The 27,034-nt window shown below is 42.6% G+C and overlaps 1 protein-coding gene across 6 annotated transcripts in view; it reads left to right on the plus strand.

Moving 5' to 3' along the window:
- The window catches only part of pard3bb (par-3 family cell polarity regulator beta b), a 314,850-nt gene that overhangs the window by 189,257 nt on the left and 98,559 nt on the right, over nucleotides 1–27,034 (plus strand). For all 6 annotated transcript variants that reach the window (XM_079619492.1, XM_079619489.1, XM_079619490.1 and 3 more), the window contains 2 exons: nucleotides 5,547–5,756; nucleotides 15,871–16,096. In XM_079619492.1, coding sequence (XP_079475618.1) covers nucleotides 5,547–5,756; nucleotides 15,871–16,096 — 436 coding nt within the window. The remainder of the gene's footprint in view (nucleotides 1–5,546; nucleotides 5,757–15,870; nucleotides 16,097–27,034) is intronic.

Here is a 27,034-nt window from a genome sequence, read left to right on the forward strand (position 1 = left end):
TTCGAAAGGCCGCTGTTTGCCAGCAGCAGCCATCTTTGTTTTCAAGTAGCAGGGAATTAACATGCACCGTCACAACTCTGTCGTCATTATGTTAAGCCCGCCCAGAGATGTGATTGGCCTGACTAGAGTTTGGTTTTTCCAGCTTGAAGACAATGGAGAGTTGCTAGACGATCCTGGCTGCAAATTACATTTGCTGCCGCTAGGGTGCGTCTAGATATCTAGACTAGGCCGAGTGGATTTCTGAGCTGGTTTGAGGGAGTGGAGGCGGGGCCAAGTAGCATATTCATGGTCCACATATACTAAATAGCATATTCATGGATCAGCCTATACTAAATGAAGCAAGGGTGTAGAGTTACATTCAAGCTATTTTAAGGCATGAAGATATTTTTTTCAAAAAATATTTAAATATTTAGAAAAGAAAAAAAATAATAATTTTAGTGATCAAAGAAGAGTTTTAAGGGGTACAATGATTGCCTACAGGGGGACTTTAAAACCTTTTAAGTCATCGTGAGGCCATTTTTTTACGCTTTTTTAGGCCCCCTATTGGGTCCCGCCCCCTGGTTGAGTCCCATTCGTGAAACATTCAGTCAGCTCAGCTCACACTCTTAGATCTGTGGGGCCCGACACTCACACATTCAAAACCAGCCCTGCCTACAGTGATCGAGCTCATAATGAGTTTCTGATTGATCGATACAATCTTTATTACATCAAAATAAGATGAAAGCTCTGGCTGGGAGGGTTTCTCTGTCTCGTGTTGGTGTGAGGGCGAGGTTTAATGGTGTGTGCTGGTTACCAGTGCAAGTGACCATCCATCACCCTGCACTCAAAACGTGACAGACCCCTCCGCCCACAACCATCAGTCTCCGAGAGCCAGCGACCCCTGCTACACCCCCTCACACACGCTAACCCAATAAAGGTGATCCGTAATTATGAGATGCCTTTAAAGGTCTGCCGTAGGCAATTATCAAAGCCATACATCTCTCGCTGCGAAAATATCATAACAGCCCAGGACTACAGGTTTTTAATACCTGCGATGTGGTGATGAATGCCATCCGGTGGGGTGGAGAACGGGGTTTACAGTCTGTGTAGGATGTCAGAGAGTGTCTGAACTGTAACTGGCATATGTGTCTCTATCCTCTCTTCCTGCCTGAATACACCATTGAGTTTGATTGACAGACTCGGGTACATGAGGTATGTAGGAGTATAACGCACAAAAAGCTGCTTCTTGAACCCTGCACTTATGAACCAAGAGTAAGTGTTTTTGAGTGTGACAGGAGAACAAGCATGACACTAAGACGGCTGACCTATCAAAATGATTCGCTCCACATATCTCTTTATAGTGTCTGTTAAATATGCTTTGAAACATAGGCTGTGTCCAAAAGCTGAAAAATCCTCCGTACGGAGGTAGGAAGACGACAAGGCACGTCCTAATCCAATGATTGTAGACATCCTGTCTCCTGGCATACCTTCATCGGATCGTTTTTTGGATAGCGGCTTTTAGCCTCTTTTCCACCATAGGCCCGAACAGTTCTTAGAATGTCAAGGGATGGTTCCAGTTGTGTTTCCACTTGAACCTGGTATGGTACGGCGCGGTTACAAACCGTTCTCGGCCCTAAACATGTTCTGGTAGAATCCGTGAAGTGACGTCACAACCTAGAATTGGTCACTTGTCTGTTTCCTGGCTATCAGTTTCTCTGTAGCTGGTTAAGCGCTCCATTTAAGGGATGTAAACCCCACATTAATAATACAATTAAAAGAAATATCTGATCATCCTCCATAACGCGGTCGCTATACATCTCATTTGGGCGGCAGTGGCTCAGTGGTTCATGTAGGTTGTCTACAAACCGGAAGGTTGGTGGTTCAAGCCCCGGTTCCACCTGACCAAGTGTCCATGAGCAAGACACCTAACCCCAGCTGCTCCCGACGAGCTGGATGCCTTTCATGGCTGACACCACCGTACATGTAAAGCCCTTTGGTGGCCATTGGGTATGTGAAAGCGCTATATAAATACAGTCCATTCCATTTCATCTGTAAACTCTTTCATTACCAAAGCAACGACTGACGCTTTTGTATTACATTCCAAAAAGCGGGTGTTATCAGCCCCAGAGTAGAACATGTAACCGTTACTGTACCAGCTGGCCTGGATCGGTACTGAATGGAACGGTTGCGCAATGAGAACCGTTCAGCCTGACGGTGGAAAAACGGCTATTGATGTGTCCTTCGCTGACTGTGATATCCCATAATCCTGTGCTTTCAATACCGTAAGCAGCCAAAGTTAGTTCACTTGGCGGCCATCAATGTCTCAGGGCAGTTATTTGCCACAGGAATGAGTCTTAAAACTCTCAAAGTCAATGTGTTTTTTGAAGGTTTTTTTGGTTAAATTCCTAAAATAAGGTCTATGGATAATACAAGCTCAAGATATGTTCATATTTTATCACTAATACTTCACTTGAAAAAAAAAAAAAGTGGATTACAGAGGTTGACGTAAAAAAAAAAAACATCATTATTATGTATTTTAATGACTTTTTTTCAGCATGTACGTGGGTCTGATTAAAGCACGCTAGTATCCCGAGACACATATTTAAACTCTTCTCCTCCATGCAAAAAGTTTTGGAGTCCTCCAAAGAGAAGACCTCTCAAAAGCTGCTTAATTCCATCAGCAGGCCGTGGGACAGAAGTAATTACGTTTGTGACACTAACTGTGCTCGTACAGAGAACATTTCAGTCACGCTGGCTGGTACATCAGCGGCCTGCTATTTATAAACCTCCTCTCGCACAAATCCAGAGTCTGGACTGGAGCTCAGCTGCAGAGAACTCTCCCACTCCCTGACACTCCGCACTGCTGCTAATGAACATTTCCCTATGATCCACCACTGCCGTGTGCTTGAAAGTCCAATTTAAGAGTGGTTTGCTTTGGTCTTTTCTGGTTAAACTTCAGGATTAGCCCTTGATAAGTGAAACTTGTTCTTTCAAAGTAATTCAAGTTGTCAGGGCTGTGGCCCATTCTTAGAGTATACCTTCAATTGTGAGAATGAGCACTATCAAAAAATGAACATTCTTTCTCATTTACTCACCCTCGTGCCACCCCAGATGAATATGACTTTCTTTCTTCAGACGAACACAAATGAAGATTTTTTTAGAAAGTCCATACAGTATAATGCAAGTGTACGGGACCTTGAAAGTTGACGCTTTAAATACCACACAAAACAAGCACAATGTTAATGCATACTACCCAAGCTGATGAATCAATGGCTTTTGAAGCAAAATGAGTATTGCTTGTGAGAAAAATATGAATAGTTTAAACCTTTATATCTATGAAACATTGCTTCCGGCCAACACATGCAGGTTCATAAGTTCACACTTGACGTTAATACCAGCATGTTGTGAAGTGTGATGGATTCTAAAGCTTAAAAACAATTATAATAATAATGAACACCTATTAATTAAACGCATACACTACCTTTCAAAAGTTTGGGGTAGCTTTTTAGTTATTTATTTTAATGAGTAGTTTTTGTAAGTAGTCTGGAGTAATGACTACTGAAAATTCAGCTTCACCATCACAACATATAACATGTATTAAAGTAGAAAAAAGTTATTTTAAATTACTATAACATTTTATAGTATTATAAATTATAAATTGCCTTGGTGAGCAAAAACTACTTATTTCAAAAGAAGTAAAAAAATCCCATCCACCCATCCATCCACCCATCCATCCATCCATCCATCCATCCATCCATCCATCCATCCATCCATCCATCCATCCATCCATCCATCCATCCATCCATCCATCCATCCGTCCATCTGTCCATCCATCCATCCTTTCATGGTCTTTCATCTCTTGTCAAACTTCAAAGTTTGTCATCTGTTGTAATCTTACATGGAGACTTTCTGATCCAGCTGTGTCCTCATCTCAGTCTACCCCCCCCCCCCTCTCTCTCTCTCTCTCTCTCTCTCTCTCTCTCTACCACATCTCAAATTATATGTGCATAAATTTCTCCTGTGTCATAATCCTGAGAGCCGAAAGCATGCAGCTGGGCCGGGCTGGGCTCATCTCGTCTGGCCTTCTCTGGCAGTTTGGAGGCCACACAGATTAAACGACTGATCCCACTTCCACTTTCATTTAAACGACCATTAGCCAAACAAAAAGGGGGCCTGTGCCGGCAGCAGGCCAGGCTGATTGGAATTCCAGTGAGGCGCACCACCTGTCGATACGATGATTTCCTGATTCATGAATGCATTCTAGGAGCTGCAGCGCTTTAGCTAATGATTCTGGGTGTAGGAGATGTATCGAGGAGGGTGGGGTCAACGAAAGGAAGGATGGAGGTATGCAGAGTTGGAAAGCAGGGAGATAGAAGAGAGAGAGGGAGAGAGAGAGAGAGGGTGCTTTTGATTGATGGAGAAGCGAGTCCCAGGGTTGAGCCTTCATCCATCATTCCCTGTGGAGACGCATGTTTAAAAAGTCATTTTCATTAGAGGAGAGAGAGTGTTTACAATCACACACACTCACAAACACACATACTCTCACATACATGCTCGGTCTTATAAAGATCCACCTTTGGCACTTCAAACATTATTAACGTTTTGCTTTGTCTTCTTCCCAGAATGCCTTTGGGAAACGCTCCAGTAGTCTCTATTGACCCACCATCTTTGATTAGCAATCAAATCACAGAAACAAATGAGCTAGCATTTCACAAAGAACTATTAACATTTCCTTAGACCAGTGATTGCTAGGCAGCAAAATGTAGTTGTAAAGCTTTGGTTAAGTTTAGGTTTGGTTTTGCAAAAATGTAAAGGCACTTTGCGGGTCACATGTCATGCCTTTGCAGAAATAAGAAAGAGAAGTATGCTAGTAGTATGCAAAGAAATGCTAAAAAGTAAACCAGTTGCAATGTACTATGCAAATAGTACAATGGTTTAATCACAAACAGTTATATTTTAAATAATTTAAAGGAATATTTCAGGTTTAGTACAAGTTAAGCTCAGTTGACAACATTTGGGGCAAAATGTTTATTACCACAACAATTTTCAATAGTACAGCCACAAGATGTAAAACATATATCACTAATGTTATGTCTGTAAAGTTATATCTAGTTTTACAACACATTAAAACCTAAAACCCTTTAATGGCTGTAAATAAAATAATTAAATAAAAATAACCAGGTTTACAGCTGAAGCAATGCACATGTTTTTACAAATAAGTTAAGTGTTTATAATTGAATAAAAACACTTAATTTGCAAATTTGATGTGTGTGTAAGTAACCCTTTGTAAGTACCTTGACCCTTTAAAAAAAGTTTTTTTTTTTAGAATACTCAATGAGTTCAATGAGAGATTTTCAACTTTTAATCTTAAATTTCTTTATTATCATATTTACATGACGCAGAAATGGCACACCAAACACTGAAATGATCTGAAAAAATAATAATTTGGCCTGAATTGATAGCAGAAATTTGTTGAGAATATGTTAAGAATGAAAATGAAAGGCGCTTTTGGCAGGCTGTTGAATTGTCATAATGTGTTTTTATTTTTCCTCTTTGTTTTGTCTTAGTGAGCGGTGGCGTGGAGTTGGGACCCACGCTAGGCCTAAAGAAGTCCAGCTCTCTGGAGAGTCTGCAGACCGCCATGACAGAGGCCAAGAGGAACGAGCTACTGCCCTTCCACAGGCCCCGCCCACACATGGTTAGAGGGCGTGGCTGCAACGAGAGCTTCCGCGCAGCAATCGACAAATCATACGACGGCCCGCCAGAGGATGATGATGGTGAGCACCCACAATGCAGCAGCAACACTGTCAACCACAGAGGATTTAAATGTGCAGTGTAGTAGCACCAGCTTTTGTGCTGCTTTTTAATACCAATTATTTTGAAAATGGTCACAAAAAACAAACAACTGTATAGGCTACAAATAAAAAAGATTGGGGTATTTTTAGGTTTTTTAATGTTATTGAAAGAAGTATTTTATTCTAACCAAGTCTGACATTTGACATTTGGATGGACATTTGGACTTGCTACAGGTATATTCAACATGTTACTTTGATTCTCCTAGACTCGCATAAGTCTGTAGTGGAACATGTTTATGCACAGGTGCTACATCAGTATGTGTAGTGATTGAGGATGTGTGTGAGTGAAGTCAGTGTGTGCCTGTTGAGGGAGAGTAATTGAGAGTAAAGTGTTTGGCTTTGTCCCTGTCATGTGCTTCCTCTTCCCACACACCAGCCTAATTGGCCCTTCCGTGAGACGACAGACTACAGACATGTGGCGAAAGAAGGAGAGAGTGTGAGAGAGGAGAAGGGTTGTTCATTAGGGTCAGTGCGAACAGATACGCCACAGCTGAAGATCCTGTCGCATGCACACACACATCCTGATGCAGTATCGAAATTCCTTATTCATGGAGATCAAGATAAAACCGGATCTCTTTGTTGCAAGACTTTCTCTGAAATTTCAACCTGAGATGTGGTTCAATGGTGCCACTCCGGATGACCTAGTTATGAGTTCATAGCTTAAAAACAAACTCATTAACACAAATTATCAGGTCATTTTCTCATTTGCTCAAGGACGTGTGAATACATCTGCTGTTTTTCCATGGTGTGGAGATACCACACATACACTTACGTGTGCACACCCAGTTCTTCTGGTCAAGAAAACAGCCGCAGCTTATTGCTAATTACTGAGGACAGTAATTAGGCACACAGCGTTCCACTCACTTCTCATTATTGCCCCTGTTGTGGGAGGATACTCTGTGTGTGTGTGTGTGTGTGTGCATGCGCACGCATGTGTGTGTGTGTGTGTGTGTGTGGTCCAGGTAAACCGTACATAATGAGGACAAAATGTCCAAACAAAGATGCATCTGAAATCCTTGTCCGTGTGGTGACATTTTTTGGCCCTCATGAGAAAAAAAAGCAAATTAATCTTACTAAGTTATGTTTTTTGAAAATGTAAAAATGCAGAAAGTTTTCTGTGATGGGTAGGGTTAGGGTAAGGGGATAGAATATACAGTTTTACGGTTTAAAAATCCTTATGTCTAGCGAAAGTCCCCATAAAACATGAAAACACAACGTGTGTGATTATATACATATGTTTATCAATCTATTCATACATTCCCTTGTGGAAAAGAAGTAGCATACTTTTAAAATGTGTACTTATTATGAAAAGTATACTAAAGAATATACTCAAGTGTTAACTGAATGTAATGTTTTCAGACACTTAATTACATGTTAATTGATATTAAATTAAAATGTCTTAGTTTTAATGTCTTTGAAATGTGGTTAAAGTGTACTGTTGACATCATATGTGGTAATCTAAAGTATACTATAATGTAATTTCTATTGAAACACGTATGCCATCTATTTAAAAACATATCTAATTTAACAGTTGCAATTATGAAGTTGCAATTTAGTACATTTAAGATATATAGAATGACTAAAAACAATCCAGAGTTAAAATTATAATCAAGTACTTAACATGTGCTTTAGTATGTTACTTCAATAAAGCATGACTATATTAAAAAAGGATTTAAAATATACTTTAATTTTTACATTATTTCAATGTCTACTTTAACAATGCACTCAATGGTTATCTTTTTACACTTAAGTGGCATTTTATTTATGTAATATAATATCTGAGAGTATTCTTATGCTATTTAAGATTTGAAGTACACTACAAGTGCACATTCAGTGCAAGTAAGCGCACTTCTTCTTTTTAGGGTATGTCACACTTCTATAGTTTCTAATAAATATTTCCATCATTTTCAGTTTTCTGAATACTAATCCAAGCTTAATTGTTTGTCCTTGTGCCCTTGTATGATCATGTTGGATCTGGTTTAAACGGCTTAGATTATAATTTTTGCTTGTGGTGGAGTTTGTTTATGTGACATTCACAGAGTGTCGCAATTGAATGGCATGAACCATCAACTTATTACAGGGACAAATCCCCCTGGAGCAACCTAGGGTTAAGTGCCCTGCTCAAGGGCACAATGGTGATATTCTCAGCCTCAGACAGCACATCCATCGACAGCCCATGATATGTTACCATGTATATTGCATATAAAGTAGCAAGAATCGACGGAAAGATGTCGGTTCCTGTCTGATTGGCTGCTACACAACGTCAGGAGTCTGGGTGCAGGTTTTGATTAGTCTACCAAGAAACAGTCATACTATTATGGTATTGGGCTGGAATAAAGAATGCTTTTAAGGAAGAACTAATCACCAAGGGTTTGCAAGGTTTATGGGATCAGGTATTTCGAATTTCTTGAAGTAGATATTAAACCAGATTATTCCCTGGCAGATCTAAACATTCTGATTTTGCTTTATATCTTTGTGAAATAGTTGGTACTTAGTATCAGGCACACAGTGGTTAAGGAAGAAAATCTTCAGGAATTTAACAATTCTGGTTTCAATTTCTCTTAACAATTCCAGTTCCTGAACGCTCCATTCAATGATTATTTTAATACTTTTGAGGAAGAAATATTTGAAAAAAAAGAAGAAATGCAATTCAATGGCAAATGAAGAGATCTTTTATTATGCATTGTTTGAACCTGAAACTTCCAGTTGTGAGCCTTGAGCCCTAACCACTACACCACCAGCCCAATGAAAAAATCAAGACGATGCAGTCTACTAAGAGGCCTTCTCACATGGAGAAGAAACCATATAAATATCAAAGGCCATACATCAGTGAAGATGATAAACAGAGAGGCATTTAAGGAAGGGATTTATTTCCCTTTGAAATGGTTTCCATTATTTCACTTTGAGCTCACAGCAGTGTCATTATAGCTTTATTATGTAAGGCTTTCAGAGCATAGGTACTGCTCTCTAAGTCCTCAAGCCCTGCTCTTTTTAAGTGTTTTCATATTGAGACGTGAGCATGATGGGAAATATCTCCCCTTTTTTCTTTATCCTTTCTCACCATTTTTCCCCCTCCGGCGTTTAGCATTGTATTCAGCGGATTGATATTTACAATAAGCCTTTGCGCTGGTCCGAACAAAAGAGTTTTCTGATGCATATTAGAGAAGTGGGAGCTGGAGCAGGCCTTTGAGGTTCCTCTGTGTCTCCGAATAATAGGGCGGCTGTACAGTCATTACCGAGCCGCCCGCTTCAATGCTAGTTTAAACAGCGAATCGGTGTTTGTTTGTGTAGAAATCAGGCCATGGGGAAACGGATGCTGCTGTTGGCCTTGGACTAAGCCTCGGAAGAACCGACTTGTCCTCGAACTCATTTGTGTAGGCTCAGAGAGTTTTGCATGCTTTTTTTATGTTTTTGTTTTGTTTATCTCTGTCTTTCAAGATTGAACCGGTTCAGAGTCATATTGGATGCAATATATTCTTTATCACCAAGTAAGAGAAGTGTATTATTCATGACTTTCCTGTTATCCTTTTCCACGTAAAAGTTGCAGGGGTAACTTACTTAACGTAAAAGTTACTTTAACTATTTATTAAATCATTTATTTTTTAATTTCATCACATCTGGGGACAGGGACGTGCAGAGAGTTCCTCAGGGGCAGGGGCTCAAATATAAAAAGGGGCATATATATATATATGTGTGTGTGTGTGTGTGTGTGTATGTGTGTATGTATGTGTATATGTGTGTATGTGTGTGTGCTTTGCATCACAGAAATAAATTATATTTTTAAAGTATATTAAAATAGAGAACCATTATTTTAAATTGTAGTTTTTTTCTGTATTTTTTATCAAATATGTCACGGTGTGGGTTTTGTTCCTGGTTATTGTCTTGTCATGTGATTCTGTTTGTCATGTGATCCTGCCATGTGTCTTGTCATTGGTTAATCATCTGATTATTGTTCACAGGTGTCCCTTGTCTTGTCGTTAGTCTTGTGTATTTAAGCCCTCATGTTTGCCCTGTGTCTTTGTCTAGTATTGAATGTTTCCTGTTGCTTGTTCTGGCTTCCAGCCTTTGTTTTATGTTTGGTTTAATGTTTATAATTAAAGTTGCATTTGGGTTCGCTACATCTTGCCTCCGGTGAAATCTATTCATGACAGAATACTAGACCACATCATGGACCCAGCAATCCGCCTCTTCCGCCTCAGCCAGGGAAACCGTCCAGTCGAGGATTACGTTAAGGAATTCTGCGAGCTTTGCCATGGGGAGGGTTTCAATGATGCTGTGTTAAAGGACATGTTCCGCCATGGACTCAATGAACCACTTTACCAGCTCATGCCAGCCAATACCCCTCGTAACACTCTGGTGGAGTATATTGACTTTGCCCTGATGTGGAGCGGCTCGTCGTGCACTGTAGGCTTTGCGGATGAGGAGCCCCGCAAGCCCACGGTATCCTCTGAGCCAGAGCTTCACGTCAGTCCTGCCGAGCTTCACGTCAGTCCCGCTGAGATTGAGTTTCTTCACGTCACGCCAGCCCTCAGACCGGCCACCAGATCGGACTCTGGACGTCCAAGATTGCTATCCAGCATGACAGACCCACCGCTGGCGTCTGTGCGATCGGCCAGAAGGGCTGCTAGCAAACACAACCCAGGGTTTCGTTCTCCCAAACCTGTTCTTCACGTCAGTCCTGCCGAGCCAGAGCTTCACGTCAGTCCTGCCGATCCAGAGACTGTCCACGTCACGCCTGCCGATCCAGAGACTGTCCACGTCACGCCTGCCGATCCAGAGACTGTCCACGTCACGCCTGCCGATCCAGAGACTGTCCACGTCACGCCTGCCGATCCAGAGACTGTCCACGTCACGCCTGCCGATCCAGAGACTGTCCACGTCACGCCTGCCGATCCAGAGACTGTCCACGTCACGCCTGCCGATCCAGAGACTGTCCACGTCACGCCTGCCGATCCAGAGACTGTCCACGTCACGCCTGCCGATCCAGAGACTGTCCACGTCACGCCTGCCGATCCAGAGACTGTCCACGTCATGCCTGCCGATCCAGAGACTGTCCACGTCACGCCTGCCGATCCAGAGACTGTCCACGTCACGCCTGCCGATCCAGAGACTCTTCCTGTGCCTGGGTCAGTGTCTGTTTCTGTGTTTGTGTCTGTCCTTGTGGCTGTAACTGTTCTAGTGGCTGCTGATCCTGCGCCAGAGCCCGCTGATCCTGCGCCAGAACCCGCTGATCCTGCGCCAGAGCCCGCTGATCCTGCGCCAGAGCCCGCTGATCCTGCGCCAGAGCCCGCTGATCCTGCGCCAGAGCCCGCTGATCCTGCGCCAGAGCCCGCTGATCCTGCGCCAGAGCCCGCTGATCCTGCGCCAGAGCCCGCTGATCCTGCGCCAGAGCCCGCTGATCCTGCGCCAGAGCCCGGTGATCCTGCGCCAGAGCCCGGTGATCCTGCGCCAGAGCCCGGTGATCCTGCGCCAGAGCCCGCTGATCCTGCGCCAGAGCCCGCTGATCCTGCGCCAGAGCCCGCTGATCCTGCGCCAGAGCCCGCTGATCCTGCGCCAGAGCCCGCTGATCCTGCGCCGCTGGTCCCGTCCAGTCCAGAGCTTCCTTCGCCGCCGGTCCCGTCCAGCCCAGAGCTTCCTTCGCCGCCGGTCCCGTCCAGCCCAGAGCTTCCTTCGCCGCCGGTCCCGTCCAGCCCAGAGCTTCCTTCGCCGCCGGTCCCGTCCAGCCCAGAGACCCCTCCACCGCTCGTCACGTCCGCCGAGCCAGTGTCTCCGGACAAGATGGCTGCCGCCATGCTGTCTGTTCCTGAGCTGGTGTCTGTTCTCCCCAAGAACATTTTTTGGGGGGGCAATCCCTCACCGCCGTGGCCGCCAGAAGGGTCTTCACCGCCGTGGCCGCCCGAAGGGCCTTCACCGCCGTGGCCGCCCGAAGGGCCTTCACCGCCGTGGCCGCCCGAAGGGCCTTCACCGCCGTGGCCGCCCGAAGGGCCTTCGCCGCCGTGGCCGCCCGAAGGGTCTTCTCCGCCGTGGCCGTCCGAAGGGTCTTCTCCGCCGTGGCCGCCCGAAGGGTCTTCTCCGCCGTGGCCGCCCGAAGGGTCTTCTCCGCCGTGGTCACGCCCACAGCCTGCTCCGCCCTGGACGCCCGAGGGTCCAACAGCTCCGCCCTGGACGCCCGAGGGTCCAACAGCTCCGCCCTGGACGCCCGAGGGTTCGACTGCTCTGCCGTGGCCACGCCCACGTCCTGCTCCGCCCTGGCCACGCCCACGTCCTGCTCCGCCCTGGCCGCCTGCTCGTCCTGCTCCGCCCTGGCCGCCTGCTCGTCCTGCTCCGCCCTGGCCGCCTGCTCGTCCTGCTCCGCCCTGGCCGCCTGCTCGTCCTGCTCCGCCCTGGCCGCCTGCTCGTCCTGCTCCGCCCTGGCCGCCTGCTCGTCCTGCTCCGCCCTGGTCGCCTGCTCCGCCCTGGTCGCCTGCGCAGCCTGCTCCGCCCTGGTCGCCTGCGCAGCCTGCTCCGCCCTGGTCGCCTGCGCAGCCTGCTCCGCCCTGGTCGCCTGCGCAGCCTGCTCCGCCCTGGTCGCCTGGGCAGCCTGCTCCGCCCTGGTCGCCTGCGCAGCCTGCTCCGCCCTGGTCGCCTGCGCAGCCTGCTCCGCCCTGGTCGCCTGCGCAGCCTGCTCCGCCCTGGTCGCCTGCGCAGCCTGCTCCGCCCTGGTCGCCTGCGCAGCCTGCTCCGCCCTGGTCGCCTGCGCAGCCTGCTCCGCCCTGGTCGCCTGCGCAGCCTGCTCCGCCCTGGTCGCCTGCGCAGCCTGCTCCGCCCTGGTCGCCTGCGCAGCCTGCTCCGCCCTGGTCGCCTGCGCAGCCTGCTCCGCCCTGGTCGCCTGCGCAGCCTCAATCTCCAGGCCCTCTTCCACTCCACGGGCCTGGCCCTCCATCCCTCCCCCGAGTCCGCCTCCGCTTCACCGCCCACCTGAACTTTCATGTTTTGTTTTTTGTCTTTGTTTTTTTTTCCCTTATGGGCGTCAGGAGCCGCCCATAGGGGAGGGGCTATGTCACGGTGTGGGTTTTGTTCCTGGTTATTGTCTTGTCATGTGATTCTGTTTGTCATGTGATCCTGCCATGTGTCTTGTCATTGGTTAATCATCTGATTATTGTTCACAGGTGTCCCTTGTCTTGTCGTTAGTCTTGTGTATTTAAGCCCTCATGTTTGCCCTGTGTCTTTGTCTAGTATTGAATGTTTCCTGTTGCTTGTTCTGGCTTCCAGCCTTTGTTTTATGTTTGGTTTAATGTTTATAATTAAAGTTGCATTTGGGTTCGCTACATCTTGCCTCCGGTGAAATCTATTCATGACAAAATAAATGCAGGCTTAAAGCGCATAAGGGACTTCTTTAAAAAAAAAAAAATAGTAATGTGTGTGTGTGCAAAAATGTTAAAATAATAAATTCACCATTTCGTGTGTTGTTGTCAGGCAGCCTACAGTAGGCCTGGGCTTCATTTAACAAACTATGATAGTTTCATAATGGTAAACGGTGTATCAATATAGACTAAATACAAGTGACTTCAATATTATACTTACCATTAATGCTACTTTTGGTGCTGGTTTGTAGTCAATTAACATCCATTAGGTCAACGACGGAGATTCAGATCACTTCAATGTAAATTCGTCTGTCCATGTAATTTTCAAATGATTTATTTATAAATGACCGTCCAATGATATTTGAACTTCTTGTGCCAGATGACGATTGGTCGGTGTATTGCATGACAAACAGGCTTCAGCGAATTAAGTAATATTTTAAAATATGTGTTATGTGGATTTTTAATTGAATCGACACGCAACCTTTTATTATAAAAAATTATAATAATAATAAAAAAATATTATTTTTCTTTTTCTGCCGTCGAGCCATAACGTTACTCACTGAAAGACCAAGACGCTCGAGAGCATTGGTTCCCAAGCAGACTGTGTGGGATACCTACGTGTACACTAGTACATTTTCATTTTAAAACGCATAACTTTTGCTACGGTTATGCCTGCCGTCCACACACTACTCCGGAGTTTTAGACCCTCGAAAATGGAGACCGTCAATCAAGACCGAAGCAAGACACGCACAACTTGACGCAAGTGACGCAACCCATAGGCAACGCTTTATAGCAACGACACCTCAGACTGACAGAAACGTAAAAATAAACGTGAATTTAGGCTACTTTAGTCTTGTACACATTGCCATGTAAATTATAAGCAAATGCATTTTGTTTTATTGACCACAATATTATCAATGATATTTGTTTGAAAAGGGCACTTTTGATTAATTTTGAAAAAGGGCAGGGGCTCGAGCACCCAAAGCCCCCCCCTCTGCACGTGCCTGTCTGGGGAGTTGAACGATATGAGCACAGAAGCTCTTCCGTACACAGCTTTCGAAACATGGCGAAACGAGATGATGGTGTTGGTGCTGCTAGGTGAAATTATGCGATGTAGTTATGGCAGCAATACTCTTGAGTTTATCATGTTTCCTCAAGGTCTACCATGACAGAGTGAAAAAAGATAAATGCTGGTGAACAATAGCGGAGGCGCTTCAACAACCCGGTACTGAAATTAGCATTAAGCTAACACAGCGCTTCGGTAGTGTTCCCACTCTTGTTTCTAAAAGTTAGTCGCTAGTTCCACCTTCTCTATGACGGCGTTAAAGACGGCATGTGGTGATTGGTCGGGAAGTAACGTTTAGTCTGACATGTTTCTTGTCGATGACACAACAATAATTTAGTAGCCTAGTCAAAATCGCATAATCTGATAGTGTCGTAGAAGACAAAAACATTGTGTAGTCTGAACCCGGCATTAGCGTAATGTGTTCACAATTTGGACTAAACTGGTTGTGTTGTGTGTTTGGATTCACTAACAAGTCTGGCTCATAACAGTCATACATTCAAATATCGGACTACACTGTCGATTATTGATACATTTGTATCAATGGAAGAATGCATGTGCAAGAACCAAAGAACTGCTAGTTTAATGTCAGTTGGTCGATTAATCAGCTTGGCGGATTAAAAGATTTGGTATTCTGCCTCGTATCAGTTATGCCACCAGCTTTGTCAAAAGCTTTTGAGAAAAATTGTCTCATGTTTGTTATTTTTCGCAATTCTATGTATAATTTGCCATTGTGTAAATATTGTTCACCCTGCTCTCTACGCCTCAATATTGGCCATTGAAAAACATATTGGTCAACCAGCAATCTTTCGGTTTCCAGCCCTGATCTCACTTGTTCCTTCACGGTCTAATTGTCTTTTCCCTTGTCATATGATGGCCTGTAAGATACAACTAGCCATCAATAAATCACAGCGTACAGGGCTATCTGGACCTTCCCCTGAGCTACAAGTGGAGGGTTAGTAAGATGGCCGCTGTGAGGCTTATGAAAGACTGATGCTTTTTCACACGTCTCCTCATCTCTCTTTTATCACGGTCTCTGAGGCGGCCTGGTAAACGTACATCTGCTCCCAGCACCACCGCCACCATCTGACAAACCTCAGAGCGCAGACACATAATGCAGCCGCAATTGATCGCCACACACACATACAGTGCCCCACAGTGGATAGCCAGTAACAGATGGTTATGTCAGCAGGTTCCTCAGTTACCCAAGCCTCTTTTTTTCCACTTTTTCCAATGCTAATCTTTCTCTTCCTCTTCCTCCGCCTCTTTCTATCCAGTTATCTGCATCCCTTCTTTCTTTTTTCTCCAGATTATGATAATTTATGATGCACCAGGGCAGATTAGCTGTAAAAATATCTATGAAGAGATCTTTTATATTTCCTCGACTCCAACTGAGATCTAGGCCACACTAGGACTAGACCGTTTGAAGGTAAATTCTGTGTGAATATAGAAATCTGTCAGCTAGATGAGATTTTGCTATGCTGTTTATACCATGGTAGATATATTTGTGCAGTTTGTTAAATAAACACAAGACAAAAAGTGCAATACATATGTATATTTTGGTTATGCTGCACAATTGTAGGGAAACTATATGTTCATATTTTATCTTTGATTGTTTGTATTGAAACAGATGAGGGGTCCGACCAGAGCTCTGGACGAGACACTCCGGTCAGTGGCTCCTCCAGACAAGGTGCGGGAGACAATGAGGAGAACAAGAAAGACAAAAAGAAGAAGGCCAAAGGCAAAAAGAAAGACAAGTTGAAAAGCAAAGGAAAGGAGAAAGAGAAGAAGAAATCAGAGGAGGTCGGTGATGAGTTGGATAAGAAGACCAAGAAGAAAGGATTCGGGTTGCTGAGGTAAGATCCCAGATCTTTGTGATTGTATTTCCTTTTGTTTGTCCCTCTCCTCTTCCGTCTTTGTTGTTTTGTGTCTCTCTTAAGAGTTTCCCCAAAAATGAAACCTCATCATTTACTCGCCCGCATGTTTTTTTTTCCAAACAAGTATTACTTTCTTTCTTTCGTGGAACACAAAATGAGATGCTTTGAAATATATTTTTGGTCATTCTTTTTCCATTCAAGTACAATGAATGTGGACTAAAGCTTTCAAGCTTCAAAAAGAAAGAAAAGCACCATACAAATATCATGACGATGGCGTATTTGATATATACTATTGTGCACTATATTTCAAGTCTTCATCATCTGAAGTCATTTTTCTTGTGACAAATAGTCCAAAATGTTGTTATTCAGTGATTATCTTCCTAGTGAGCCTGTCAATTGTTGCGAATGGATTGAGTTAGTGAGTTGAGCTCGAGAATCGGGTGAGCCACTTTGGAGAACGAACAATTAATTGAATTCACTGATTCATTGAAGAGATCCGATTCAAAAGAGCTGTTCATTCAAGAATCTGATGTTTCTGCTTCACTTATGACTAACTTCTAAGGAGAGCTAGGACAAGTGTCTGGTAAATAATGACTTTCAAAACTTTTTTGAAGCTTAAAAACTCCAGTAAATCACTGCACTGGCAAGGAAAAGAGAGACCAGAACAATTCTTAAACATTATGGGCTGTCAAAGTTAACGCGTTAATTACGCGTTAACGCAAAATCATATTAACGGCACTAATTTTTTTAACGCGCGATTAACGCAGCGCTTACTTTCTGTTTGACCCGTGGCCCACCCCTAGTTGGAGAAATGGAGATACACAGTGTTGCCAACTTAGCGACATTGCAGACACCTTTAGCGATTTTTTTTCTCTTCAAAAAAGCGCCCAAACCATATTTAGTTTCTGAGAATCGGTGCTCTCCCAGCACGCGCGCACCTCTCCCTCTCTCTCTCTCTCTCTCTCTCTCTCTCTCTCTCTCTCTAGAGGAGCAGCGCTTTAATTCAGTTAAACACAGATATTATGTTGCTTCTCTAATTTTACATGCAAGTATAGCCGAAATCACAGCACAGATGTCTTTATCTTATGTGTATTTGATTTCATCAGATGACGGCTTGATTATCAGGATTTTTGTGCAGAGGTTTTTTTCCCATTTACCGTACGTCAGCTAAACGCACTATTTTCCAGGCTGTTTGAGATAATATAATGCCTAAAAATCTATACACTATCTGGGAAAATTATGATAGTATGAAAACTGGACGAGCGAATGAGGCGAATTCGCATCTACCGCGCCGGACTAAACGCCTCATTCAGGACCTCCAGACGCGCGTTAACGCGTCTTCACATTGAAATCACTCGCGCCAGACGCTCTATTCGCGTTTGTGTGAACGAACGCAGCATACACTTGTCCGCGGTTCGTCCGACGCTGCTTCTGAATCTCTCTCCGGCCGGTGAGGTTTAGCCTACTGTTATAGTGTTCCTTCCATATAAAAAACGTTTATGTCCATATTAACTTCAGCCGGTTAGCCAGTAAGCTCCGACGCTGGTGAAAACATACAACAGCCCGCCAGCCCTTGATGACAACGACGAAGAAGAAGATTTATATTCTTTATATTCGTTAGCTTTTATTGGCAGTTGGCAAACAAGCGGAGTGATGCGCGATGCATTACCGTCCGCCACCACGCACGGTAATAGAGCTTTTGTGAAATGAAACAAAGTTTAAGGTGTTTTAAAAAACCTAAAAGAGCTTGACACTCCGCCCCCATTTAATGGGTCGCGTTTCAGTCACTATTTCATATTCATTCCGTTGTTTGACAACAGAAACAGTAAAATATATCAATGAAAACAGTTTTATTGAGAATTTAGCTTCATCAAAATGGGCACAGAGAGAGACAAACTAATATAATAATAAATAATAAATGTACATTGAGCATTTTCAGAAGAACTGCCCTCTAATGCAAAAATCTAAAGATGTTTATGACCTTTGAAACATGTCTCATCTTCATGCTCTATGTTGACTATGGTTTCAATAATACACATACATTTGCATAAAGCATCCATATTTATCCATGCCCATAATGATTAGAGTATTACAAACTTGAAAAGTATTAATTTAAGGTACATTTAGAACAAATAAAAAATGTGCGATTAATCGCGAGTTAACTCATGACAATCATGCGATTAATCGCGATTAAATTTTTTAATCGATTGACAGCCCTATTCTGCAGAAGAAATAAAGTGAGACAGGTTTGGAGCGAACATGAAGGTGAGTAAATAATTGCATATGATTTTCATATGAACTATTCTTTTAAGCTTGAGGGTGGTTTGATTAAAAGATTCTCCCACTCATGTAAAGGTCAGTATAGATGTTCATTTGACACGTGTTAAGCTGTGGCCTTGGGTCGCTGGGCGGTCACGTGTCGTGTGGCGGAATGTTGGCTCGAGTTGCTGTTGGGACGCTCTGCTGGCTCATGCTCGCGGTTGCAAGTGTCTCGACCCGCTTGCGTGTGTGTAACTGACTTTGACCGCTGGTAAACAGAGTAGTCATCTCCAGCTCCATATGGCACGCCATCTCTGCGTCACAGCGCTCAATCTCCCCTGTCTTCACACTGCACCAGTGCCAGGCCTAATTTGCATCACGGTGCGCACCTGTGCCAACCCCTGCCCATCTGCCCGTCGATCGACTGGCCGGCCGGCACTGGCTCCAACACCAGCAAGACCAGTCGGCTCCATCACAGTGGAGGACGACCCGCATGAGTGATTCTACAAATCAGAGCATGGACGCCCCGGCAGGCTCCACCTAACGGGCAATTAGCTCTATAATTGTTTTAATTTGGATGGCTGCCGGGAAAACTGAAAAGCACACCATGCTGTTACAGCAACACGGCGAATATTCCAACAGAGAGAGAGAAATAGAAACAGCAGAGAGAGGGAAAACAGCCGGAGAACATGATACAGCTGGTGTCTTTCTCAAGGTGAACCGTCTCGACTTGTCAGGAAGTGGGGGCTACGACGCGCCTCTCGCTTCCGTTAATCCGACTCGGCCTGATCCCACTGTTTTTCCTCTTCCGTGTGTCTGTCGAGAGTCTGCCAGAGCGCCCACTGCGGCCAGCTTTCCTCCCGCACCCATGCAATCATTCTAATGCGCACCGTTGTTCTGAGGAGATAAGCGTTTATGTGTTGGCTTGTCAGTGGTTGATGGGGTGAGGAATGTAAAGGTTATTGAAAACCACCGTAGTTTTATTTATTTATATTTGGATGGCAGCGGGGATTAGAGATGTGGGTTCAAGAGGCGTTTGGTGGCGCAGCGTGCCATGGAATTTGACACAGCCTTCGCTTAAAGCTGACGTAACCCAGAATCTTTTGCTGCAAGATTGCCCTGTCACCCTGCATGGGCCAAATATCCACGAATTAAATGGACTGAAAATGTGTTGAGGTAAAAGTGGAATTCTCCATAAGTTTGTGATCATTCCTGCATAGCTTTTTTACAATGCTGTCTAAAGTAACTGATGAGTCTTTGCTTTACATGACTTTCATTGTGAGGTTGTGTGTCTGCATATGCAGATGACCAAGCTCTCTCTCTCTCTCTCTCTCTCTCTCTCTCTCTCTCTCTCTCTCTCTCTCTCTCTCTCTCTCTTATTTTTGGATTATTTTATTTTTTGCCTCATAAGCTTATTTATTTTGCAACTCTGACAGTCAGCAGTTAATACTATTTGTTTGGGAAGTTGAATTGGAAAGCACCTTGTGGTTGAGCACATCATGGTCTCGTATGGTCTCGAATAAACATTATCCTGAATCAGTTATGAATGAATCACTTTCCAAAGAGAATAATCTCTAGCATATGGGCATTTGTGTTGTATCTCTCTTTTTTTTTGTGTAATTTTAGTTGGTTCAATTATAGGCTACATAGTTCATTTTGCCGTTGTACCTTAAAGGAATAGTTCATCCAAAAGTGAAAATTACCCCATAATTTAGGAGAAGGAAATAAGGTCATATACATCTAGGATGGCTTAAGGGTGAGTTAATTATGTGATAGTTTTCATTTTTTGGGTGAACTATTCCTTTAAGTGACCTGCTCTTAATAATGTTTAACAGATGTTTTCATTCCATTTTTATTCCCCTTGTATTTGTCCTTATATTTTTTACATGCAACCAGGGACTAAAACATCTCAAGCATTGTGTAGATCGATGAACAATTATTGACTGCTCTTTTCAATTAGCATTAAGTGTATTTGTGATGTCTGACCTCAAAGGTTAAGAGCAGGTGAAGTACACCCCTTGAGGAGCATGACCTCTAGCCCCACCAACTGTAAATCAGAGAGTGTTTCCAAGTGCTTGAAGAGTCTCTCAATGAAGAAACAGTCTTCATTTACAGTGTTTAAAGAGATAGCTAATTCACTAAATAGTCTTGTCATCATCATTTGCTCATCCTTATGTTGTTACCAACATGTATGCTGTTAATTTGCATGTTCCAAAAAGAACAGAAGACCGTTTGGAATGAATTAATTATGCAATTGTCATTGTTGGGTGAATTATTCCTTTAATTCAGGAGATGCTGAGAGAGGTATTTTAGTCTCTGTTTATCAGATGTGTACAATTGAATGCCAGCCAATGAGGCTATAGACACTGTTTGGGTTCTCTAATACTAAATATGAATGTCTTATTTGAGGTTAGAATCCCTAAAGACATTGTCACTGTCTAGTTGAAATTTGTATTTTCTGGCTTAGTTTCTTCTTCTGTTTTCTATCTCTGTTTTATATGTGCCTGTTAAATCTTCGCTGGCCAGTGTGGATGGTATTTTGTTCTATGCCTGGCTCAGATACAATATTATTGGCTACTACTTAGTGCCCAGTGGGAGTCATTGGCTAGTGTCCATTCTGCAGATTGTGGCCATGTTGATCTGGTGGTAGCTGTGTCTGTGGGTCAGATCAGTGCTGCAAATCTGGGACATTAAAGCCAGGATAGTGCCCTGTAGCTCGGTAATAAACATATGACAAAAGAGGAAAATCAACCTTTCATGTCACACTATATCTCAGTCCTTAGCATTCAAAGGCCCATTCTGAAGTAGTTCATCAAAAATACCCTTTCCACAAACTCGGGTATATAGCCTACTAATATAAATAAGGTGTTATACAAGCAAATACAAAACACCATTAAGTAACTCACCTGACACTAATAATTCAATAAACATAAGGTGCAACATAAAACCCTAAAGTACTGATAACAAATTCTAACAAAAAAAACAAACAAAATAACATCAAATTTAAAGTTGTCAAAAAATTTTTTTTTTTTTTACTATAATTGTAAGATGACTGATTGTTAACCTGTTGTTTACTTCCAAGATCTGTAAATTTACCAGAATCTTACTATAAAATTACATAAATTGTCAAAGTATATAGTTTTCACTATAGTGGTAAGGAATTAACAGGTTTTGTTTTTGTTTTTATTTTTAGCGTTTTACTTAAAATTACAACAACAATAAAGTACTGTGTGGGTATGTATAGCATTATAGCAGTTGCATGGCTGTTTAAGCTTACACTGTTGCTCTATGTGAGCTGCCTACTATAGACAGCATCATATAGGCACTCTACTGATATTAATGATCTCGTCAAATGCTGAAAAGTACAGTAAAAAGTCAAATCATTGATTTTACCCAGTGCTTGGGTCTTCCATGTATGTTTATCCTCACTGTATCACAATTTTAGCTTAGCAACATGCTAACATCAGATTCCATTTGGAATCAGTGAGATGAGCTCCCTTTGTGTGTACAGTACATTGTTTAGTGTTAGTACGTTTAAATGCGTGTGTTAAGTGTTAAATTAGTGGTATAGTGTGTTTGTGTGACAAACTGGTTATTTAGCACTACAAGAGAACTGTATAGCTTGTGTGGGTGCGTATGTGACAAAGATGGAGTAGCTCTATGGGAGGGTAAGGTATAGCCTCAGGTGGAGGATGGGACCCATTAGGATGTTTTACATCTTGCAGACAGATGGAGGCCCGTGTGGACTGCCAAATGCCTCTCATTTTGCTGCTGTGACACACAAACACACACCCTTAACAACACACACACACACACACACACACACACACACATCACACTGGCTAACACACAAAATTATTTGAGACCTACAGTTGCAAATGTAACAGCACACACAGTGCTTTGCACCTCATAGCCACAAGTGTTTATCAGCATTTTTCAGTGTCTTTCGACCCGGATCATCCAATGTGAATTTGAAGTGTAATTTTTTTACTTTACTTCATTGTACTTTTACTCATTTTGCAGTAATCCCTATTCCTCTTTCCTAAAGTCAGATCTTTCTTTTTTTCAGACACTTTGAACGTCTCTCAGTGAAACTACATAGCGTTAAACTCTTCCAGACTTTACTTTTATCTCATCAACCCTGCTACTTTGTTATCAGAAATGAAATATTACATAATTAACCTTAATGTGAAGCAATTCAGCAAAATTGCTGTTCCTCAAAGCCTCTCGGCTCGCATGTAAAACTGTGACCGAGCATTTGACTGTCTCCCATTAGAGGCGAGGGAGGAATGCGGCTTGCTGCTTTACCTTTTAAGGCGAAAGATTAACAGGGTGTCTTTTCGAACAGCCATGTTTGATAAACAGTTTTGAAGACAGTGCTGAAAAAAAAAAAAAAAAACAGACTAAGATGGTTTGCTGGTTTCCAAGTCTGTCTAAACCAGTTTTTTAACTGAAAACCATGAGGTACTGATGGAGTGGAAGGGTGGAATGAGAGAGAATGAAAGATAAAGTTCCTGTGAGTGTGTGTGTAATGATAGTGCTTTTCTCCCAGCGGATGTTTATGTAGAGGAGAGAGAGTGAGAGTGAGAACAAGTGTTCACTACTCATGCTACTGCCATTACCAGAGACTGCAGCAGGCCTGCTCCCTCCGTTCTGTCACCAGCTGTCCTCTTTTCTTTCTCACTCTTCTGCCTCTCTCCGTTTATTTTTCCTCACATCTCTTGGCCATTTTGCCTTCCAGCAAATTCCACCACAGCTGCCGTGATAGCGGATCTTTTTTTTTTGTGAAGAATTTTTGGTAACACTATTAACAAGACTTAAAATAGTATTTAAGCTAAATGTTTCATGAGAGTTATTAATTCACTGTTTGAGACTGATTTGTCAATGATTTATTAAAACCCGCTGGTTCATATAGAACAATTGTAAAAACAAGTTGCTGCCTTAAATTTAGTACAATCAACTTGAATGTTTAAGTCATTTCAACTTAAATTACTTAAATTAATGAAACTGACTTTAAAAATGTGTTGAATCTTGTACAACTTGCTTAACTTATTTAAGCAATTTAAAAACAGTTAAAGCAATGTAAAAACAGATGTTGTCATAACAGAACTAAGTTTATAAGATTAGATACTATTGTGTGCAGCATGAATGACTCAGTTGAAAGATGGCAAATAGTGAAGGAAGCACTGTCATCTACTTTATGGTGGTGTTCACCTGTATTCTTGTTCTTGCATCCAAAAACAGATATATGCAAAAGTCTTGAGTTAAACATTTAATTTGATGCAGTGTCTTGAAAATGCCAACACTCTTTGAGCAAGACGGTGAGAAAACCGAGGCGAAAGTTGCAAAGTTCAAAGACGCCAGTCAAGCGCATATTAACATTGACCAATAAAAACACAGTAATGATGTTTAAATACACCATTAAAAGCTAGTTCAGTTTGGTTCTGAACGCTACTGCATAGAATTTCTGTAAATCCAGTTACCACTACCTGAGTAGTTAATTTGGTTGTAGAATGTGGTTGTCCCTCCTGTATTAAATAAACTGTGTTTGTTCAGAAAAGGATTGAACCCCAGAAGGTGAAGTGACAACAAAATGTAGCTGCAGTGTGTATGCATGTGTGTGTTAAAAGTAGTGCAGGAAGAACATTTTAATTATTTATCAATTAGTTCATTTAATTACACTAATTTAACAATTAATTCAAATAAAGATTTCCTACCTATATTTTAAATTGCCACTTTATTTATTTATTTATTTATTGTTTGTCACATTTGTGAGCATTTTAGTCACTGTCTGGAGTAATGTTGAGTCATAGTTATATTTTACTTTTGTCTTTCAAAGGCACCGTTCCACCAGGATGATGCTCAGTGAGGTTGACAGGTACATGCTGGCGGCATCTTCAACTCATCTGTTGTCAAATTCATATGTAGCTCGACTGAGATTGATTTATTGTGTGTATGTGCATGTTTGTACATCTGTGATTATTTATATGTGAATATGCCTGTGTGCGTGTGTGTGCGTGTGTGTGCGTGTGTGTGCGTGTGTGTGCGTGTGTGTGCGTGTGTGTGTGTGCGTGTGTGTGCGTGTGTGTGCGTGCGTGTGTGTGTGTGTGTGTGTGTGTGCGTGTGCGTGTGTGCGTGTGTGTGACCTTTAGTGAGTGTGCTAATGGCCTCTAAAAGCTTCTGAAACAAGTGTCGGAGTCACAGATGGTGCAACTTACCTCATCCCTCCCTCACAGACCTGCTGACGGAGTGACAGCCCCCCTTGTCCCTCTCGCTCTCTCTCAATTAACACATTTCCTAATGTCTTTCCTGCTGTATGTTTGTATGTTAGATCAAGTCAACAACAAAGTCTGATACTCATCAGCAAAAACCTGACACCATTGCACATCAAGAGCTCTAAAGAGACACATGACTGCCTATTCAGATTGCCTTAGTCACGCTTAAAAATGTATGAATGTCATTGCATTATATAACAAAATATAAAAACAGCTGGCATTTATTTTTTTAAATAAATGTTTTTTTTTCCAAGCATAACATTTCACAAAAGTATTGTGACACATTTTGTTTGTCAAACGTCAGTGTTCATAGTTAATGTGGTCACGCCTGGTTTCAGACGCCACTTTGATATTTTTTAATCAATGCAATGACATTTTTAAGCATCACTTACGTGTCCAAATATCTCTTGGGACCACTTTAAATGTGAGAAACTTTGCCGGTCTTTCTTTATCAGATGATAGGGCGTCTAGAATTTAGATCAAGGACCGGCCTCCCTCTTTTAAAATCCCTACTAGGAGTATAAAACCATGCTCATGTAAGTCATCAATGGCGACAGCTGCCCACGCCGGCGCCCACCTCACCTTTACGAGCGCTGTGATCTGGAGATAGGTTTATTTCTGTGAAAGGGTATGGTCGTCTCAGTCTTCAGTTCACCATGGTAACAGTATCACTGGGAGGTTCATGCGTGCGGTTCGAGTGGAGGAATACAGTAGCTAACAGGCCGCCGCTGTTCTCTCCTCCATCTACATATGAATCACTAAAAGGCCTCTTTAATGGAAGTTCAATCATCTCCCCTATGATTCCCAAGATGCAATGTCCTGATTAAGATGATTGGATGAATGGAAAATGGCATGAATATGTGATTGGGTCTGTGTGTCCCACTGCTGAATGGGTCTTTTCTTTTTATTCTTTTTCCCCCCCCCCCATCTGTAGCACCTATGTGCTAAGCCTCTTGTTCTGACTTATCCTTTTTTTTCCAGTATGGGCCTGCTTCTGCTTTTGATTACATTAAAGATGTGGCAGGCTTGCTTAGACCAGTCTCTGAAAGGTAACAATCAGCAGAAGAAAATGGCAGATTAAGTGGAAATGAATGGGAAGAGCTAATAGAAGCTGCAAGAACATTCAATTCAATTCAATTCAAGTTTATTTGTATAGCGCTTTTCACAATACATATTGTTTCAAAGCAGCTTTTATTCTTTCTGGAAGTCGTTTAATAACCATATGCATCATGTGCCGGGGGTCGTATAGAATTTACTGTGCGTCTTATGCTTACAGGCTGCCGATGAGATTCTCCATCAGACAAATGTAGTTCTGGAAATTTCTACCCATTGTATGTCTTTGCATTTCCATGTCATCACACTGTAATCTCAGGCTAATTTGCACCTTTCCAAGTGAGAAATTCTCTGAAGTCCGTCTTCTCAACTCATATTCCTCATTTTAAACAGGAAGTTGAAAGCTCTTTGAGGTTGAATATTCCCATAATGTTCCTCAAGTAATCAGAAACATGCCGAGCACCTGTCATGTCCTGTTATGTTGTGTGTATATGAGGTCAGTTGTCTTTGCCACGTAGCTCAGAGAGCCTGTACTTGAAGCCTGGATGGTGCCAGTGTAACCCAGACTTTTCTAGCACCACAAACGTCTGACGTATTTCCATTATTTGTACTGTATAAACAAAGAGATTTTACTGTACTGAGCACATGACCTCACAGTATCCTGATGGCCAAGATGCAGTACGCGAATGAGAGTTGAAACCCAAGTACCTGAGCTCCAAATTAAACTCATTTTCGATTATTAAAGTGGTTAATCACTGAAAATTATGCGTATTTTAATTCAAAACAAGCATTAATCTGTTTTTTATTAAACAAACCCTAATTTTTCATGTTCAAATGACAGGCAGGCAGAAGCTTTATGGTCGCAGCTGGTTTTGCATCTGCAGGGGTCAACGGTTCTTTAGGGACTGATGATTAGTTGGTCTCGATTGTAAATTTGTTAGGTTTAGCTGTGACACTGTAACTATTCAACAAGACATAATGAAAGAACCATTAGCTCAGTGGAGGTCAGGTACCTCATATGGTTTCGCCTAATAGGGTTCTTAAATCAAAAAGTTTGAGAGCAACAAGGTCTTGCGAAACCATCAGAATCTATTAGCCTAATTTAATTTCATCATATTGTTGTGCTTCATTTATGTAATGCATTGTTGGTGATTTATGAAGCAGATCACCATTTAGACAATATAGAGACGGTTTTAGATATTTCTCAAATCCCAAATGTAGCGAACCCACTTTTAGTGTGTATCGTTGCCTTTTTTGGGCTGTATTTCCAGTCTCTGTGGGCTCTCAGGCTTTCTTTGCTCAGTTTAATGGCTGTGGAAAGTGGGGTGAT

This window comes from Phoxinus phoxinus, assembly GCF_949152265.1.
Source record: "Phoxinus phoxinus genome assembly, chromosome: 7".
NCBI classification, from domain to species: Eukaryota; Metazoa; Chordata; class Actinopteri; order Cypriniformes; family Leuciscidae; genus Phoxinus; species Phoxinus phoxinus.